Raw genomic sequence first — 20,012 nt, forward strand, 5'->3', positions numbered from 1 at the left:
TGTAGCGTTCATGTATACAGGTAAGAGTCTAGCTACATTTTTCCATATATAAGTTTCTAATTTTGTCAGTCATTTTTATTGCAAGTTAAAGCATACTTTTAGTCATCTAGCAAACATTAGCTTGCTGGATCACTAGCTAACATTACGTGTATGATCTGTGTAGTAATATTATTCGAATCAGAAATGTATTTGCATTGCTAGTTATAGCCTAATGTTAGCTAGTTGACATTGAACCTAGTTTGTTAGCTTTAGCAAACTGCAGATTCATAATACAACTGACAATGTTTGTATTGGTAGTGGTATGAGTTGGGGTTACGTCAGTTCATTGTCTAGCTAGCTAGCTACATGTCTAAACAAAAGACTACACTTTGGCTGGATTATTACATGACCCATCAAATTAGCAGGTGTGTCTGGGGGTGATAACGGCCCTCGATTCTATTGTATTTTGTGTACATGTGTACATGTCTAGACAATAGTGACCCATTCACTTAGCTAGATGTGGGTGAGGGGTGGTTAAAGCATTTCCTGCACATGACCCATCAATTTAGACAATTGTGTCAGGTAAGCGTAATCTAATAACGATAAAATATTTTTTATCTGGACACTTTCTGTTTTTGGATATTGCCACTATGCAAGTATAATCACTGTACCGTTTACACCTTCTGTTTATTTGTGCATGTGACAAACTTAGATTTTACCACATGGCCTCACATGTGATTCCTTAAAGAGATGGGTGGGACTAGGGTTGCAAAGGGTTGGAAAAGTTCTGGTAAATTTACGGAATTTTTTCATGGGAAGTTAAGCTTGGGAATTTGGGGAATTTTGCTTAAATTCATCAAAAATCATTAGCTTATAACAGTGAACCTTTTTTGTGGAATACACATAAGGCAATTCTAGGTCTTGTAGCATATTTTGGTTAAACTATCCCCAATTCAATGGAATTGCAACCCTCTGCATGCACAGTGCATTCTTCCATAACATGTACACTCATCCATCACATGTACAGCTGATCTTCAAGATCTTGCACACTAAAGAGATGCTATTGAGCCCACACTACTACACTGTCTGAGCCAAGGACTACATGGTTTCTGGTAAGTTTTGATTACAATACTGGGTGGGGTGAATATATTTTATGACATATACTACCGGTCAAATGTTTTAGAACACTGACTCATTCAAACGTTTTTTCTTTATTTTTACTATTTTCTACATTGTAGAATAATAGTGAAGACATCAACACTATGAAATAACACATGGAATTATGTAGTAACCAAAAGTGTTAAAGGGAGAAAAAAAAAAAATATATATATATATATATATATATATATATATATATATATACATTTCAGATTCTTCAAATAGCCATCCTTTGCCTTGATGACAGCTTTGCACATTCTTGGCATTCTCTCAACCAGTTTCACCTGGAATGCTTTTCCCACACTCTTGGAGTTCCCACATATGCTGAGCACTTGTTGGCTGCTTTTCCTTCACTCTGTGGTTTGACTCATACAAAACCTTCTCAACTTGGTTGAGGTAGGGGGATTGTGGAGGTCAGGTCATCTGATGCAGCACTCCATCGCTCTCCTTCTTGGTAAAATAGCCCTTACACAGCCTGGAGGTGTGTGGGTCATTGTCTTGTTGAAAAACAAATGATAGTCCCACTAAGCGAAAACCAGATGGGATGGCGTATCACTGCAGAATGTTGTGGTAACCATGCAGGTTAAGTGTTCCTTGAATTCGAAATAAATCGGTGTCGCCAGCAAAGTACCATCAGACCTCCTCCTCTATGCTTTAAGGTGGGAAATACACATGCAGAGATCATCCGTTCACCCACAACGCATCTCACAAAGACACAGAGGTTGGAACCAAAAATCTCCAATTTGGACTCCAAACCAAAGGACAAATTTCCACCGGTCTAATGCCCATTGCTCGTGTTTCTTGACCCAAGCATGTCTTTTCATCTTATTGAAGTCCTTTAGTAGTGGTTTCTTTGCATCAATTTGACCATGAAGGCCTGATTCACACAGTCTCTGAACAGTTGATGTTGAGATGTGTCTGTCACTTGAACTCTGAAGAATTTATTTGGGCTGCAATTTCTGAGGCTGGTAACTCTAATGAACGTATCCTCTGCAGCAGAGATAACTATGGGTCTTCCAATCTTGTTGCAGTCCTCGTGAGAGCCAGTTTCATCATAGCGCTTGATGGTTTTTGCGAATGCACTTGAAGAAACTTTCAAAGTTCTTAATGTTCCGTATAGACTGACCTTCATGTCTTAAAGTAATGATGGACTGTCATTTCTCTTTGCTTATTTGAGCTGTGTCACAACACAACTGATTAGCTCAAACGCATTAAGGAAAGAAATTCCACAAATTACCTTTTAACAAGGCACACCTGTTAATTGAAATGCATTCCAGGTGACTACTTCATGAAGCTGGTTGAGAGAATGCCAAGAGTGTGCAAAACTGTCAAAGGCGAAGATTGGCTACTTGAATAAACTCAAATATACAATATTTTGATTTGTTTAACACTTTTTCTATACTACATGATTCAAAATGTGTTATTTCATAGTTTGTCTTCACTATTGTTATACAATGTAGAAAATAGTAAAAATAAAGAAACCCTTGAATGAGTAGGTGTTCTAAAACTTTTGACCGGTAGTGTACATAATTTTTTTTGTTAACTAGTTAGTTTTTGCTACCATGTGGGTTTTAGCTTGCTTGAGCCTGCTAACTGAGTGTTAATTCACCTGTTTCCATACACGTTTCATTTTAAAACATTTATCTTACAAAGGAGTTATTTAACTGCTTAAATATGTATCTGTACATGGAATTGTATTTATTTTTTACAAAAAACGATTTAATCTTTACAGGAAAATGCCATGGGCACTATCTGATGTGGAGACATTTCACTACAGCTAATGTAGAAGGAAAAGCTATGTACATTTGCAAATACTGTGCCAAATCATATGTGAAGAATGCAACAAAGATGCCGACTCATCTGGCCAAGTACATAAAGTCCCTGCATCGCTCACAACAAGCAACCTCTGACAAAAGTCCCTCTACTTCTATTCGAGGTGAAAATGATGAATCAGACACCTTATCGATAGCAACAGCTCATGGTCCTCCTGGAATCAGACGTTTTTTTGACTCAATGGAGGAACGTAGTCAGAGATGCTGATGAATGTTTTGCTCGATCTGTGTATGCAACTGGTTCACCTCTGATGCTCACAGGCAATGTGTATTGGAAGAGATTTCTGAATGTTCTTCGCCCAGCATACACCCCTCCAACCAGACATGCTTTATCTACTCATTTGCTGGATGCAGAGTTCAACAGAGTTCAAGTGAAGGTCAAGCAAATCATAGAGAAAGCAGACTGTATTGCAATCATCTCTGATGGGTGGTCGAATGTTCGTGGGCAAGGAATAATTAACTACATCTCCACCCCTCAACCAGTATTCTACAAGAGCACAGACACAAGGGACACACCAGTCACTACATTGCAGATGAGCTGAAGGCAGTCATCAATGACCTTGGACCACAGAAGGTATTTGCACTGGTGACAGACAATGCTGCAAACATGAAGGCTGCTTGGTCTAAAGTAGAGAAGTCCTACCCTCACATCACACCCATTGGCTGTGCTGCTCATGCATTGAATCTGATCCTCAAGGACAGCATGGTACTGAAAACAATGGATACACTCTACAAGAGAGCCAAGGAAATGGTTAGGTATGTGAAGGGTCATCAAGTTATAGCAGCAATCTACCTCACCAAGCAAAGTGAGAAGAATAAGAGCACCACATTGAAGCTGCCCAGCAACACCCGTTGGGATGGTGTTGTCATCATGTTTGACAGTCTCCTGGAGGGGAAGGAGTCTCTCCAAGAAATGGCCATATCACAGTCTGCCGATACGGACAGCCCCATCATCAGGATCCTCCTGGATTATGTATTTTGGGAGAGAGTGGTAAGCAGCCTGAAACTCCTGAAACCTATAGCAGTAGCCATTGCACGGATTGAGGGAGACAATGCCATCCTGTCTGATGTTATGACTGTTGCAGATGTAAGAGGAGAAATCCGTACTGCCCTGCCCACTTCACTGTTGCGCCAAGCAGAGGAAACTACAGTTCTGAAATACATCAAAAAGCATGAAGACTTCTGCCTGAAGCCCATACACGCTGCAGTGTACATGTTGGACCCCAAGTATGCTGGCAAGAGCATCCTGTCTGGTGCAAAGATCAACAAGGCCTATGGTGTCATCACTACTGTGTCTTGCCACCTTGGCCTGGATGAGGACAGGGTTCTTGGCAGTCTGGTGAAGTACACTTCCAAGCAAGGGCTTTGGGATGGAGATGAGATATGTTGGCACTACTGCCATATTACATCAGCCACCTGGTGGAAGGGACTTTGTGGATCTGAGGCTCTTTCCCCTGTTGCCTCCATCATCCTCCAAATCCCACCAACATCAGCCACCTCAGAGCGCAACTGGTCCTTGTTTGGGAACACACACACCAAAGCACACAACAAGCTGACCAATACAAGGGTTTAAAAATTGGTGGCCATCCGGGCAAATTTGAGGCTTTTTGAGCCTGACAACGAACCATCCTCAACAAGGTTGGAAAGTGACAGTGAAGATGAGGCCTCAGAGTTTGATGTTCAAGAGGTGGACATTGAGGAGGTCCAGGGAGAAGACATGGAAGCCTGAGAGGAACACAACCAAAGCTTTAGTTTCTAGACTATCATTTTACAGATGTATGTTGAAAACGTTTTTGGGAGATGCGATGGATCATTGGGGATCATTCAATATTCCCTTTTGTTGTTCAGTAAAATCATCCCATGTGAAGAGTCAACTCATTTAATTAAAGTTCAATTCATAACTAAATGTTTGTTTTATTTATTTATTGGAAGGATTTAATCATTTGCAATTTTGTCTACTTATTATAAAGGTTTGTTTGTCTCCATATGATATGGTAAATATATCCAATGCAAAAAACATCTACATTTAAATGGTATTAATATGAATTTGCATATATTTCCATATTCCTGTTAATTCCAAAGGAAAGTTTCCACCTCTGAATATTCCCCAAAATGTGCAACCCTAGGTGTGACTAAGGCTTATTAAGAGGGTGTGAACGATGCTGAATGGGTGTAGACAAAGAACTCTCCAGTCGGTGTACCAAAACATTCAAGGTGCATTTTCTCAAAAGTGGGGTTTCAAGTTTATCAACTTTCAAAGCAGAATTACTTTCCCATTGTTCCTCAACTGCAGTGTATGATATTCAATTTTCTAGCTCTGTGTGTCTGGTTTTATCCAATGTAAAAAAACACTTTCAAATTTTGCTACATAAGGCCACATCCCTCATGTTAATGTTGTAGCTACATACAAATATTAAATAAACAATTTATTTGGGAAATATCCAGTCTGCTCTTTTCTTCATTAGCATTCTGATTTCAAGCTGTATTGGATTTACTTCTGTTAAGACATTGAATACATGTTGTTTAGTATATTTAGATCTGTGAGAAGCAAGTTCATTTAAAGTTGAGATTTGGTTTATATAGATACAGGGGCACAACTTTCACTGGGGACGTGTCCTCCCCCCCCACACATTCTGAAATTGCATTTTTGTACCCCCCAGTTCTATCATTGGAATGTGACACAAAACGAGGCTACGGTGTGCTTTAGGACCATGCGGACGCCTCCAAGCGGTCGGCTCTGACTGGATTTTAAAAAGCGGTATTATAATAATTGTCCTCCCACACTTCTAAAACCAAAGTTGCACCCCTATGTGGATACATTTTAATTATAACACACAGTAACACAAAAACGGATCTAATTTCCATATTCTGACATAGTTTGCAGCAAACAGTATGTTTCCCAGAATTGTTAGTCAGAAGTTCACAAGTTGCCACAAAACTAATTTGCATGAGAAGATATGGGCTTGCAGCAAACTGGCCAAAGGTTTGCCAGAAGCCTGTTTTTTGGTAAGGGGTATCGACACCTAAGAATCGTGATAATATTGTATTGTGAGGTCCCTGGGAATCCCCAGCCCTCACTGATTGATGTTAATTCTATCACATGAGATCCTTGTGAGATGTAAAGCCATGTTAGTCTAACCACTGTAATAAGGTGATGACAAATTACACTGAATGAAGGGCTGGCAGCCATTCAGCACCAACTTGGAATGACACCCAGTCGGCATGTGTCCTCACAAGCACCCAGTGTGGTTTGACCAACTACAAGGACTCAGTCTGATTCTGAGACTATTTTCTGACTCAAACAAGGAACATTTGTGTAGTAATAGTCCTGAAGTTACCTGAGCTTAATTTCTCTATAAGGAGAATTTCCACTTACTCAATTGCTTACCAAGGATATCAGAGGCTTGACAATTGTTTAAACCCCGTTCAGGAGCTTAGACTGTGGCTGTACTGCTGTCGGATCGTTAGGCACAGTGCTGACAGGTCCTGAAAAGTCTACATAAAAGCAACGTCTATTGGTTGACTGACAGTGTTATGTTCCAAGCAGAGAACTTGAAGGTAAACATAACATTCATCTCTTATTTACAGTCATACTCCGGAGAAATGGTACCATTATCAATACTGGTTTCATTTCTTTACAGTCAGCAATATTGCTTAATTATGCAAGGTGACTGACAAATCTCTCGTTTCTCTTCTTCCAATAGCTAAAACGTCTGTTGGCATGCATCAATCAGCCTTGCACTACCAGCTAGCGAGTTTGCCAGCAGACGTATAAAGCACAAAATACATAGTGGGCTGTTACAAATAATGAATATGTTGCAAGTTATTTGGCCACCTCTGGTTGACATACCTAGTTAGTAGCTAGCCAGTCAAAGCAAAGATGTTAACGTTAGCCGAGCTAGCAAGCAATCTTTCTTACCTGGACAAATGTTTCAAGATTTGTTTTTTTATTATTCCTGCCATAGCGGTATTGGGGAGAATAAGATCGCTAGCTAAATTGTTTATTTGTAGCTAGCTTATTTGCATCTCTTCACATTCCACGCCCTCTTATCTTCAGTGAAATGCCCAGCTGGCTGCCTTCTCTCATTCATTACGATTGCACAGTCATTTGTCTAAAAGTATTTTTCCCATAAGACATAGCGAACAAAAAACATGCTGCCTTGGGTTCAGGTGCCTGGGTCACAAATATTGCATTCTAGCGCCTCCTGCTGAATTTATGAAGAGATACGTATACAAATGACAGCGGTGTTGTTCAGAGATTAAAACATTAACGTCCAAACAGAGAGAACTTTGCTTTTTCGTTTAATAGACCGTAATACAACAAATTCAAAGCCAATAGTAACGGCTCATAAAATTGTAAAAAAGAAACTGCTGGCTCATCTGACTGGTACTACCAACAAAATAAAACCAAATCAAATGGGAGACCTTATAATACACCTCTAGGTGAATGATAAAACACATTCAACAACATTTTCATAACTTCCCGTTTTGTCTTGGGCACTTGCCAAGACACCAAAATAACAATGAGCAGGGAAATGGGAATAAGCAGAGGGAACATTATAAAATCTGTAGAATAATAAAAATGAAATCCATCCAGGGAAAATGGATAGTACAGCAAAGGCAAGATAACCAACACATTATGTAAAGTGAAGTCCAAGAACCAGTTGTAGAGTGGGGAGGGATTTGCCAAAAGGTTAGTTTGACAGGATCAGTAAAGCTCCTTACCTTCAAATCTACTTAGTAGAAGTTTGACGCAAAGTTACCAATAATTATACGATCAAATAGCTACATGTGAGCGACTGTGGCACTTGTCAGAGACAAACATTTTATATTTGAGACCACCTTATTCAACAATAGATTTCCCTAATCTAACCGATTTTATAAGTGAGAAAATAAGAGATTTACTGATCATGTGGAACAAACCCATGGTGTGTTTTAGGGAGTCGGGAGAGTTTATCGGTCTGGCCGTGCCATCATTGGCCGCATCATCATTGGGTGACCGGGAGGCCGCATCATGTGATGTCCAGGCATCATCTGCATTCGGCCACCCATTGGAGGTCGCATACCTGAGAATGTAGGAAAGAAAGCATTTACAGGTGGTGGTTTCAATCATTTATTTGTTCAGATTATAGTATTTAGTTTTAGATAGTGGTATGTTTCCTCCACAATATTGGAAAACTGAAGTATACATCGATTCAAACAAGTGACGAATATGTATATCACAGAAATAAGAGTTGAGGTTATCCTACCTGGTCCACCCATCATTCCAGGTGGTGGTCCCATTCCGCCCATCATGGGCATCATTGGAGGACCACCCATCTGGGGTGTTGGTAGCATCCCTGGACGTGGGGGGCCATCTATTGGTGACACATTAACAACAATTACCACCAGGAAACTCAGACCATTAGAGCAAAAATATTGTTATATAAAGTAAATGGGTTGTAAGATTTGCTTTCCAAGAAAGGACTTTCGGTTGCTCTTGGATGCGATCTTCGCATCCTAACAAACATACTGAACAAAAATGTGCAACATGCAACAATTTCAAAGATTTTACTGAGTTACAGTTCATAAGGAAATCAGTCAATTTAAATAAAATTGGGCTCCCCCATTCTGTAGCCAGGCCCTGCCAATCAAAATTATTTTCCCCCATGAAAAGGGCTTCATTAGAGACAGAAATAATCCACAGCACCCCCACCCCCCCTCAGACAATTCCACAGGTGAAGAAGCCAGATGTGGAGGTCCTGGGTTGGCGTGGTTACACGTGGTCTGCGGTTGCAAGGCCGGTTGGATGTACTACCAAATTCTCTGAAACGACGGAGGCAACTTATGGTAGAGAAATTAATATTACATTATCTGGCAACAGCTCTGGTAGACATTCTTGGAGTCAGCATGCCAATTGCACGCTCCCTCAAAACTTGAGACATTGTAGCATTGTGTTGTATGACAAAACGGCACATTTTAGGCCTTTTATTGTCCCCAGCACAAGGTGCACCTGTGTAATGATCATGCTGTTTAATCAGCCTCCTGATATGCCACACCTGTCAGGTGGATGGGTTAGCTTGGCAAAGGAGAAATGCTTACCAACATGGATGTAAACAAATGCACACAATTTGAGAGTTTTTTGTGCATGTGGAATATTTCTGGGATCTTTTATTTCAGCTCATGAAACCAACACTTTACACGTTGCGTTTTATATTTTTGTTCAGTATACATGGCCTTAATGCACTTACTGAGGTTTGGTGGAGGGATCATGGCACCCCCTGTAGGTGGGGCTCCTGGGAATGGTGTTGGGGGCATCTTCCCTTGTTGGAAGGCAGCAGCTAAGAGAAACACAATGACAAAGTTAGAGCTCCTGACATATTAGCCTTCAGGCCCCCATTCACCTAAGACGGTATTGGCTTAACACAAGGTAACAAAGACAGGTCAGTCTTTTTGTGTGTTACTCACTTGTTTTGTCAATGAGGCTCTGCGCTTGTTCTTCCATCCATTTCTGGTAGTAGTCTTTTACATTTTCTTTGTGTTTGCGGCCACTGCAGTGTGTTTTCCTCACAGAGGGCTGCCAAACACAGAACATTCATCAATGTTGACCAACATAACTTATAGGGTAAAAGAAGAAAAAAACTCATCACATTCAGCTTAATGACAGAATCAACCACATGCAATCAGGAAACAATTCCACTAGCAATGTTATGCAGACTTACCGAGTCATGAGTAAGGTAGGTATCACAGTAATCACAATAAAACCTGATGATAAACAGACATATTGAGTGGTAGATCAATTTGTGTAGGCAGAACCAGATAGTATAAAAACAAATAAACAATGATGCTATTGCTGCTGGTTATCACTTCCTTCCCAGCCAACAGAGTTAACACAGCCAAAGTAAAACATTGACTAGATCGTCAAATCGTGAAAACCAAAACATGCTTTTTAATCTTAAGGTTAGGCATAAGGTTAGCAGTGTGGTTTTGGATATGTTTAAGATCAAATTGTAAGAAGAGATCACTCCAGTATCCCTGAACATTGTACATATGGTAATGGTCTGACCATGTATATAATAGTATAAATACTTTCTCGAGTTCTTATTTCACGTGTGTTTTTGATCTATTTTTATTTGTAGTATTACATTGTTATTGATTACTGAATTGTTGGGTTTAGACCTTGAAAAAAATACATTTCACGGTAATTCTGCACGTGACAATTTGAAAACGTGATATTGTAGAAATAGGCGGGGTTTATGACTTTGAGGCTGTGGTAACTAGTGACGACCCCAACAAAGGTAGCTGAAATATGAGGCCGGTTGAATAAACTACTATAACTTCGATTCGTTAAATTAGATATACATGTTCAGTCTTCATTAAGGTCAAATACCTTCAAAAGAGAATAAATGCTCTACTGAGAGACAAAAGATAAATACTTACTTCGGCATTTTGAGCAGCCTTGCTAACAAGCACTGAAATATGTTAAAAACGGCCCTTTACCGGAAGCCTAAGTAAACGACGACTCTTTTCAAGGAAAGAGGTGCGCCATAATGAGAGTCCTCATAATAACTGCAGCGCCACCACCCCCACTACAGGTGTTGCAAATAATACAAACTATACCAGCAGGGCACTGACTGACTCAACAATGTTTTATACATTACTGTATTGGCCATTTGGAATTATCTTGTGAAGGCTGCGTGCATTTCTAATAATTCCCTTTCCAGTGCAAAACAATCCTGAAATCTGATCATCTTAGCACAACTACAATATACGCGGGTGCGTTAGTAAATTCCCTCTGGCACTCTTTTCTGATTTCAGAAGACTCTGGTTTGTGGGTACCAGAGCGCAAAATAATGTATGTATTTACGAACGACCTTGAACCCGGTTGTTATGACACGTGTCAGTAAACATAAGCAAAAAAAAAAAAAATTGGTGCCAGTTACACAGTTAGCCATTAACCCTCGAGACAACATGAAAACGTATAACCAGCTCTGATAGGGCAAGTACAATGGCCAAGTCTAAATGGGGACCACTGCAGGCTCCTCAGATGCAGTGAAGAAAACAATATGACAACAATAACGTCTAATGTAACTGGCCCCTCTAACAGTACAACTGGCTCCAGCTTGCCCCCCCCCCCCCAGTTGAAATGGTCTAGAACCGCCACTGCTAACCTGTATCCCCACTCATTGACTCTGTATTGTTATTTTATAGTGTTACTTTTTTCTGAACTCTATTTATTGAACTGCATTGTTGGTTAAGGTTTTGAAAGTAAGCATTTCACGGTTAGGTCTACACCTATTGTATTCGGGGCATGTGACAAATACAATTTGATTTGATTTGAATCTTAAACGACAACCGCCACTGGTAGGGATGTTTCAAGCATTCCAGATAGCACTCACCCAAGTAAAATGGTCAGAGTGAGTATTCTCCCAGGGGTGTGCTCATAAATTCACTATGGAGAGAGCTCTGGGACGTTCGTAAATTGAGTGTAGCTGGATTATCCATTCGTAAATTCAGAGAATTTCGCTCTTGGAGCACAGTGCACACTGCGGAAGCTCTTGCAGAGGAGTAGGGTTGATCCGAGCGTTCTGACCTTACAACGGCATTCAAGCACCGAAGCTAATTTACTAAAATTGGCTAGCTACTTCCAGACACAAATGAGAGAACCTTTCACTCTTACCATTTTATTCGCCCTAGCAGAACTATTTAGGCTGTTTTCATGTTATCTAGATCATTGGTAACTGCGCTGCTGGCAACAATTTAATAACTTTTTTTTGCCGTTGTTGACTGACACCGGTCATATTCAACGGGTGTTGCATGTTGTAAATTCATCAATTATTCTGCGCTCTAGCACAGATTTGAAATCGGATTAAACAGCCAGAGTGAATTTACGAACGCATCCACGTGTTAGAAAGTATTGTATCTAGCAAGCTAGATAGCTTGACTGCTTTGTGAGGTCAGAACGCTCGACCTGAGAGCGAAACGATCTGAATTTACGAACAATCTGACAACGCTCTAAATTTACGAACGGCCCAGAGCGCACTCCATAGTGAATTTATGAACGCCAACTGTGGCCTAGTTCAAGAAGGTCGGCCTGAACTAGGCGCTGCGTGGATTCGATTACAAAATACAATGTGTATGTGTTCACCACATGTTGTTTGATATTAAAGCCATTTACAGATTAAATAATCTATTATGTGTAATAAAATAAATAGCGGACAGTCTGAGACCTGAACTCAGATGTTTTTGTTGCAGATTATCTTGCTACATCGACCATCTTGAACAGGCCATGGGTTGACGTAGTCGCATAATTGTCAATGACATGCGCATTTGGGTTGTTGTTGAGTTTGTTATGACAGGTTGAGGCCTCGGACTAAATTAGGAAAGGAACCCTGTCTATGTCCAGGGAAATCCACGATGGAGGGCATGGATTTGGACCTGGACCCGGAGTTAATGCAGAAATTTAGCTGCATGGGCACTACCGATAAGGACATCCTCATAGCCGAGTTTCAGAGAATGCTTGGGTTTCAACTGAACCCGGCTGGATGCGCCTTCTTCTTGGACATGACCAATTGGTGAGTTCGGGGAATTGTGGCCTCTCTGTGATTGCTAATACTAGGATTTTGTTAGTTGCATGACGGATAGTCAGCACTGTTTATTTATTTGTGACTTTGTTTTTATTTACAATTCAACGAGACAAAACTGTATTGTCTTGTGTATATTCTTAAATGGAAAATGTAATTAAATTGGGTTGTCATTTGGATTGCATACTAGCTAATTGGCTACAGCCAGTATAGTCCTTCCTTGGTTGAAAAATCATTGACAGATCTGGGTCTATTTTCTATCATTTTATACAGGGGAACGTGTCAGTTACATATCTTTATTTTCCAGTGTTCAGTTGTGTTATGGTCAGACTAATTCTAATGTCTGGAGAGGGTCTTCTTGAATTAACTGAGCCTAGTATAATTAGCAAGAGTAATCATAGCTAGCTAGCTAACTAACTACTACAGAAGGCTTCAACCAACGAGGTTCGTTTGTCCATTCTGCTTTTCTTTTTCAACTATGAATTTCTTTCCACATGAAAGTGCCCAGTCATTACAAGACCGCTAGTGCTATACGGGATACTTGGGACGTACCTACCCTAAACACTACCCTTAACACTACCCTTAACACTACCCTTTACAATTGTAAATGTAAACTTCAATGGAGTAGGGACATTCCAAGGATCTCTGATAGCAAGGACCTTTACAAGACCACGGCCTGCCTCACGACAAGGTTCCAAGACCCTCCTTTAGATCAGGGAACATGCCCAAGTTTCATGGGCAACAATGTTACAGGTGGAAGCTTTGCCCCCACACATCTGTGTTCTGCAGTGGAAACGTGTCACAATTAGTTTTTTAATGTAATTGCGCTTGCAGAATGAGCTGTCTATAATTAGAACCGCTGCACTCACAGCTACAGTATGACAGTAGGTATGTTGTTGCACATTCAGATTTCTGTAGTGTTGCTCTGAAGAACATGCATAATTCAAAAGGTCAATGTCCACTCAGACATCTGTCCAAATTGTATGAGGAAGGAATGTTTGAAAACCCTCTTATGTCAGAGAATTTCAGAAATATTTGGAATATTTGGTTTAATTCCTGTTGACCAGCTTGTTAGTAAAGGCCTTTAGGGGTGGTGGCTTAAGTAGGCTTGACTCCCTGTCATTATATCCATGTGTCACGGGAGGGATCCAAGAGGCAATACAAGTTTCACTGCTGAGATTCATATTTGACATACTGACTTGACTTAAACCAATTTATTCCATAAGGAGCATAGGTCATCCATAAATTGGCCAGTTCAATAAGCAGGCCTTCTTTTGGTAAAAATATGATACTGATTTTTGCTTCTAGTTTCCCCCTCTTTTTATCCTCTGGGGATTGTTGTGTTCTACTAACTGATATTTATTCCTTTCCCTAAATTGTTACGTCTCCTATAGGAACTTACAAGCAGCCATCGGCGCCTACTATGACTTTGAAAGCCCCAACATCAACGCACCATGCATGTCTTTTGTTGGGGATGTGACGATCGGGGAGGGGGAGTCTGTTCCCCCTGACACGCCATTCACTAAGACGTGGAGGATACAGAACACAGGTTGGTTGTAGTGAAAAAAACCTTTAGGAGCTGCACACAGTCATAGACAGTGTTGACAACAGTGTTGACAAGGCCTTACTGTTAGCTTTCAGGCTGTGAAGTTCCATCCTAGTAGTAAACAGCATCCCAAACAAGCTACTGATCGTTACTGGAGCTGGCAGTTGAGGTTATTGTTTATTAATTTCATCGTGCATGTTTTGTTTATTTGTCTCTTGCAGGAGCCGAGTCTTGGCCCCCTGGGGTATGTCTGAAGTATGTTGGAGGGGACCAGTTTGGTCATGTGAACATGGTGATGGTGCGCTCATTAAACCCCCAGGAGATGGCTGATGTCAGCGTGCAGATGCGCAGCCCCCTTTCCCCTGGCATGTACCAGGGCCAGTGGAGGATGTGCACAGCCACCGGACTCTTCTATGGGGGTGAGAAACTTCATTTGTCAACCAGCTTAATGATAAGCACACAACTGTTGTTAACAATTTAAACAATTATAATAATCTGTAAACTAATTTATCGTTTAAAGCTTTTATACATCTTTTATAAAGTATACTTTAATGTAAAGTGTTACCGCAGTCTAATGTTGAATACACCAAAGTTAGCGTTTACATCACTCGAATATATTGAAGGTCTAATCAGGGCTCTGAAGTGTGACAAAATATTTTGCTGTGTGACCAGGATAACAATTTTGGGAGCACTGTGCAACTAGGAAAAAAATCTCCCAGATAATAATTGTTGTAATGATAAGGCTTCGCTGTACTGTTGTTTCCGAGTGCCCTAGGAAAAAAAGCACCATTACTATAGTGAAAACGGCTTGCTGATAGATCAACCAGTGGTGCGTGTGTAAATTGCCTCCAGTGTGTCAGTGCGCTCTGTGCCGTTCGTACGTTGAGCGTATTCAGATTGTTTGTTTGTAAATTCAGAGCATTTCGTTCTCGGAGCATTCAGAGCGCACACTGGACACTGGCCGATGAGTAGGGTTGATCCGAGCATTCTGACCTCACAACGGCAGTCAATGGCCAAATTTATCTGGCTAAAGTTGGCTAGCTTGGTAGCTACTTCCAGACACAAATGAGAGATCACCCCACTCTGACCAATTTACTCGCCTTAGCAGAGCTGGTTAGACTGTTTTCATGTTATCTAGAGCTTTAGTGACTGTAACTGTGCTGCTGGCAGCAATTTATTTAAAAACATTTTTGCCGATGTTTACTGACACCTGTCATATTTAACGTGTTGCGCTTTCGTAAATTAATCAGTTATTTTTCACTCAGGCACACTTAAACGAGAGTGCTCTGTAATCGGAGTAGATGGCAAAAAGTGATTTAACAAACGTACCCCAGGTCAAAAGATCTGACCCATATTACAGGCGCAACATTTTTTATCTTCCTATGGCGGGAATGCATTTTACATTCATAAACCATGTTGTGGGCCGTTGTAAAACTACTTGCGCGTCGTTAACCATTTGCTTACACTTTGTTCAGTCATGTTACCTAATTGGCAAGCTAACTTTACCAGTATATCCAAACATTTGGGGGCACAGAAACCTAATATTCCACAAATGACTTTGTAATTTCAATAACAGGGATTTGTATCAACATTTTAGCTTTTATAATAATCTAATGTCTTTACAGTGTTACATATTAGTTTCTAGGGCATAACATGTGCTTTAAAAGTAGATAGAATTCATATAGGCTGTATCTCAATCTTATTTTCTGCTGCTTTAAAGTTCAGAGCACCAATTCTACCAATGAAAAATGTGGAGTGTTAATGTCTCTCCCCACTGTAGATGTGATCTGGGTAATCGTCAGCGTGGAGGTGGGAGGCCTCCTGGGCGTGACGCAGCAGATGTCCTCCTTCCAGGCCGAGTTCAACACCCAGCCTGCCCGCAACGTGGAGGGAGACTACAACCCCTTCGCCTCGCCACAGAAACACGCCGGTGGCCACGATAACGGTCACCGTGACGACAGCGGCCTCAAGGACCCTGCGGACGTCTGGGAGGGTGGCCCGGACCGAATGCAGCAAGAGCAAAATGGACTGTCACACAACTCTGTGAATATAGCAACAAACGGGCTCCAAAGCAACCTAGTGACTTACAGTCAGGTAAGGCCTATGTGAAGCAACTGCAAACTTTTTAGGGATACCCTTCATTGTTCAATTATACCATAGCTCATCAGTACAATCACAACTTTGTATTTATAAAAAAAATCTAGATCCACAAAATGTTTCTTTATCTTTTACCCACAGGGTATTCGCGAACCCTATCCTTTTGGGCAGTCTTAAAACATGGGAAACATCGTCACATCCAGGTAGCACTGTGTTCCTGGATTCACACCATCTATTGAAGGAGGAGTCTTTACTTGTGGCTGGTGGAGTATCCTGAGATTCATACAAACACTTATGCAAAGTTCCCCCTCCACTTTACGCAACACACACGGAAACCAGAAGACAAAGCTGCTCTGTTCTCCCAGCATACGACTCAACCAACAAGATCCCACATCCAGTGTATGCATGTGTGAATGCTAAGTTAAAAATGAGTGCTACAAATCTTTTTTTAAAGAGATGAGATACAAGTATTTTTTTTTTGTTATTTAGTTGTCGTGTCCGAATGCTGTTGAGACTACACTGATGAAAGGAGGAGTGTGTGTTTGCGTCGGAGTGTGCATGTGCGTGGGTATGTGTGTTTGCGTGGTTTATGCAACCTGAAAGAGACAGACTAGGGAGGAAAAGCCATTTATTTTGCGTACTGATCCTCTAGTTCCTAAGCTGACTTTTAAAAAAGTAACCTCTCTTCTTTTCATACTTTTTAAAATCCTAATTTCACAGTGTATACTTTTTAGGGACAGGAGAATAATTCAGCAAATTTAGCAGCCTGATAAGCATGTATTGTTTTTTATGTTTTTCTGGTAACAACAAAGTAAGAACAGCTTATTCACATGCAAATCCCATTTGCTGTAGCTTCACTTTTGATTGTTGGTTGGTTCTGTTACTCTGAAGTTGAGCTACAGTATATCCATCCACTAGAGGGAGGTCTTAATCAAAATTGCAGTTTCCCACTTACCAATTGGTTAAAAAAATAACCATAAACTAACATTTACTCAAAGGACCCTCCATGTCAGGATCAATACTTGGAAAGTAGATTATATCACCATCCTGTAGGTTCAATTTGTTTTAATAGGGCTTCATCATTTTGTTCTGTGAGATTGCAAAAGTCCACATGTTGCAAAGCAGTGTCGTTTCTTGGTTTTGTAATCTTGAGTTGAATGTATTTGCTGAATGTAGAGCTATGTTGTTTTGAAGCATTTTTGTTTTATCTGCCCAAAGATCTTTTACATTTGCCTTGAAGACACAGCTTCATTTAAGGTTTTCAGATTTTCTAGCTATTTTTGTTAATTATTGTTTATTCCAAAGCCCAGGAAAATGAATCTGTTCTTGAGAGAACATTCTGAAATTACAATTAGTGTCCTCTTGCTCAGACAATGTTAAACCCAATCATTTATTCAAGTATACAGGCCTTCAATTCATTAGTCCCTCAAAAGACTATATTTTAAAGAATGTTTTAAATTACTTGCACTAACTGGCTAATCTCTATGCACTGAGTAGTTTGGCCTCTAGCCCAAACGGGAGATATTTTACTATTGCTCCTTATGATGGCCAGTTGTCTTTATGCTTCAGTTTCATGCCTGGTAGGCTACATGCCTGGTAGGCTACATGCCTGGTAGGCTACATGCCTGGAACACTACATGCCTGGTAGGCTACATGCCTGGTAGGCTACATGCCTGGGACACTACATGCCTGGTGGTAGGCTACATCTGTGGTCCTCCTCGGTTTTGTTATCTTTCCATCTGCAACCAGTGATTGACTTTGAAAACCTGGCTTGCAAGATTACATTTTTCAAATATTTACTATTTACTTCATTACATTGGGGCAGTTGGGCAACAAACGGCAGCAAACTCATTTGCCCCCAGGGATGATTGCCTCTACTTTGACAATGTCACAGCAGTGTCATTGTCCAGAACCACACCTCCTGTCATAGCTAATCTGCCTATGTTACAGTTATGCCCTGAAAGCATTTAGTAATATCTTCGATCAAGTGCATGTGCTCTTCAAATTTATGAAGCAAGGTAATGACAAATGTTTCTCCTCGTCGTAACAGGTATACACTGCCCATTAATCTCCTTGGTTGTGTCTCAAATTTCCCCCTATTCCCTTTATAGTTTCCTTACTATATAGGGAACCATAAGGGACACATCCCACATTCGTATGTTTTTTGTTTACAGTCGGATGTCACGTATTGAGTGATACATAGCTTTTTTTTTTAGGGGGTATGATAGATTTTTCTTTCTGTGAAGTTTTCAGGGGTCAGAATGGTGAATGGATGACTTTTGGAATTCTACAGCAGAACATATACGAGACAGAGTCAGAGCAAAGCCTTTTTCCTGTATGTTTGAACGAACGTTTGTATGATTAAATTATCACTGAAAACAAAATGCAGGGCGTTTCTCCGTGGTCTTTATTTTGCACATACTTTAGATTTATAGACTCAGTAAATGTTTTTATTTTATTTTAGAGTTAATTTTCAGTTTTATGATTTTAAAAGAACTGGAATGTTAACTTATCTTGCTTTGAGTATTTTTGCAGTTACTACAGTAATACATTTCTCTCCAGATGAATTTCTTCAACTGATTAGCTTTAATCATGCACTGGACACATGAGGACAAAAAACGTTTATTTACTGTGTACAGGTAGTGGAAATGGATGCCTGTAATATTTACCAAGCAACTTGAGAATGAATAACTTGCATTCATCAACTGTACATTTTCCTCTACTAATGTCAATAAGGTGTCCAAATCAAAGGTCCTAAACTCAGGTTATGACGACAGTCACTGGTTTTTGTTCAGGTTCCCACTCCACAATAATGGATTATTTTCCCTGCACCAAATGTAACAGAGCCTCATTCATAAATTAATCCCAGCCATCAGTCAGTCACCTTGTGGGTGATTGAATCTCAGGTAGCATTGATCTACATGTTTTTGGCATGGTAAAATTTGTCTGAAAAGTCAGCCAATTTTATGAATAGCCAATACATATCCAATTAGACCAGGATATAAACGTCATTATAAGGTAAAGCTGCATAGGTATAAGGCATGGATAGTGTAGAGCTCTGACTGAAGAAAAGGGGGATAGCTTCCACATACAGTCGTCTGTGTCAAACCCCCAGGGCATAATTGATGGACAGGGTGGGTGGGTGTTTCAACCAAAGTGCTTTTTCAGTTAAAGAGGTTTTTGGTTACAGTCACTAGGTCTGCGGGGCTAACTTGCCAAAACGCTACAGTTCACTAGTTTCTGTTTATCTGCTGAGGACACAGCCTCAGGGAACGCTGCTCATTTGAATGTTGGCGACCTTGAGCATTATGTAAATATCTTCGAGCTCATCCACCTGAGATAGCAGGGGAGAAGGCTATTGCAGAGCGTGATAATGACAGTGAAAATACGTTTGAAGACAAGATGAGTTACTTACTATGATATTATGTAATAGTAGGTTGGATCAAGGGTTGAGTGGATGGAAGAGGTTACCCACCCAGTTCAACGGTTAGTTTTGATTTCCGTGAAATTTCGACAAAATTCCCTGACATTGTTTACTTTTTGCAAATCCAATAATTTTGCCACGTTGATTAAACGTCATCACATCTATTTATTTGTTGTTGAAAAGATGTAGAAACAACGTTGATTCAATCCGTTAGTGTAACAGTGTTGTTACTCTTCTGCACCTTCCATCTGCAACCAGTGATTGACTTTGAAAACCTGGCTTGCATGATTACATTTTTCAAATATTTACTATTTACTTCATTACATTGGGGCAGTTGGGCAACAAACGGCAGAAAACTCATTTGCACCCAGGGATGATTGACTGTACTTTGTCAATGTGACAGCAGTATCATT

At 40.4% G+C, this 20,012-nt stretch overlaps 3 protein-coding genes across 3 annotated transcripts in view; 1 reads left to right on the plus strand and 2 right to left on the minus strand.

Moving 5' to 3' along the window:
• The window catches only part of LOC106572346 (UHRF1-binding protein 1), a 61,762-nt gene extending 54,675 nt beyond the window's left edge, over window positions 1-7,087 (minus strand). Inside the window, exon 1 of the mRNA XM_014146391.2 lies at window positions 6,889-7,087. Within this exon, the coding sequence (XP_014001866.2) occupies window positions 6,889-6,932 (44 nt within the window). The 5' untranslated portion in view covers window positions 6,933-7,087. The remainder of the gene's footprint in view (window positions 1-6,888) is intronic.
• Window positions 7,088-7,254: 167 nt separating this feature from the next.
• On the minus strand, window positions 7,255-10,677 carry LOC106572348 (U1 small nuclear ribonucleoprotein C). Its single transcript, XM_014146394.2, has 6 exons — window positions 10,389-10,677; window positions 9,671-9,713; window positions 9,417-9,525; window positions 9,200-9,289; window positions 8,219-8,326; window positions 7,255-8,035 (listed from the first exon to the last, which is right to left on the minus strand). Exons 1-6 carry the CDS (start codon window positions 10,394-10,396, stop codon window positions 7,923-7,925), a joined length of 471 nt encoding a protein of 156 aa, XP_014001869.1. The 5' UTR covers window positions 10,397-10,677; the 3' UTR covers window positions 7,255-7,922.
• Window positions 10,678-12,130: 1,453 nt separating this feature from the next.
• Window positions 12,131-18,559, plus strand: ilrun (inflammation and lipid regulator with UBA-like and NBR1-like domains). The gene is made up of 5 exons (XM_014146393.2): window positions 12,131-12,523; window positions 13,927-14,081; window positions 14,300-14,497; window positions 15,859-16,172; window positions 16,317-18,559. The coding sequence occupies exons 1-5, from the start codon at window positions 12,366-12,368 to the stop codon at window positions 16,350-16,352; spliced, it is 861 nt and encodes a 286-aa protein (XP_014001868.1). The 5' UTR covers window positions 12,131-12,365; the 3' UTR covers window positions 16,353-18,559.
• The last annotated feature ends 1,453 nt before the right edge of the window (window positions 18,560-20,012 follow it).

The sequence above is a fragment of the Salmo salar genome, chromosome ssa15, assembly GCF_905237065.1.
Source record: "Salmo salar chromosome ssa15, Ssal_v3.1, whole genome shotgun sequence".
In the NCBI taxonomy this organism is placed as follows: domain Eukaryota; kingdom Metazoa; phylum Chordata; class Actinopteri; order Salmoniformes; family Salmonidae; genus Salmo; species Salmo salar.

Excerpts from the sequence above, each read along its gene's own strand:
- ilrun (XM_014146393.2), top strand. The coding sequence starts at position 12,366 with ATGGAGGGCATGGATTTGGACCTGGACCCGGAGTTAATGCAGAAATTT. Across the intron at positions 14,498-15,858 it reads CACCGGACTCTTCTATGGGG|ATGTGATCTGGGTAATCGTC; the intron begins GTGAGAAACTTC and ends TCCCCACTGTAG. Across the intron at positions 16,173-16,316 it reads ACCTAGTGACTTACAGTCAG|GGTATTCGCGAACCCTATCC; the intron begins GTAAGGCCTATG and ends TTTTACCCACAG.
- LOC106572348 (XM_014146394.2), bottom strand. Across the intron at positions 9,526-9,670 it reads CCTACCTTACTCATGACTCG|CCCTCTGTGAGGAAAACACA; the intron begins GTAAGTCTGCAT and ends TGTGTTTGGCAG. Across the intron at positions 8,327-9,199 it reads GATCCCTCCACCAAACCTCA|ATGGCCCCCCACGTCCAGGG; the intron begins GTAAGTGCATTA and ends TGTCACCAATAG.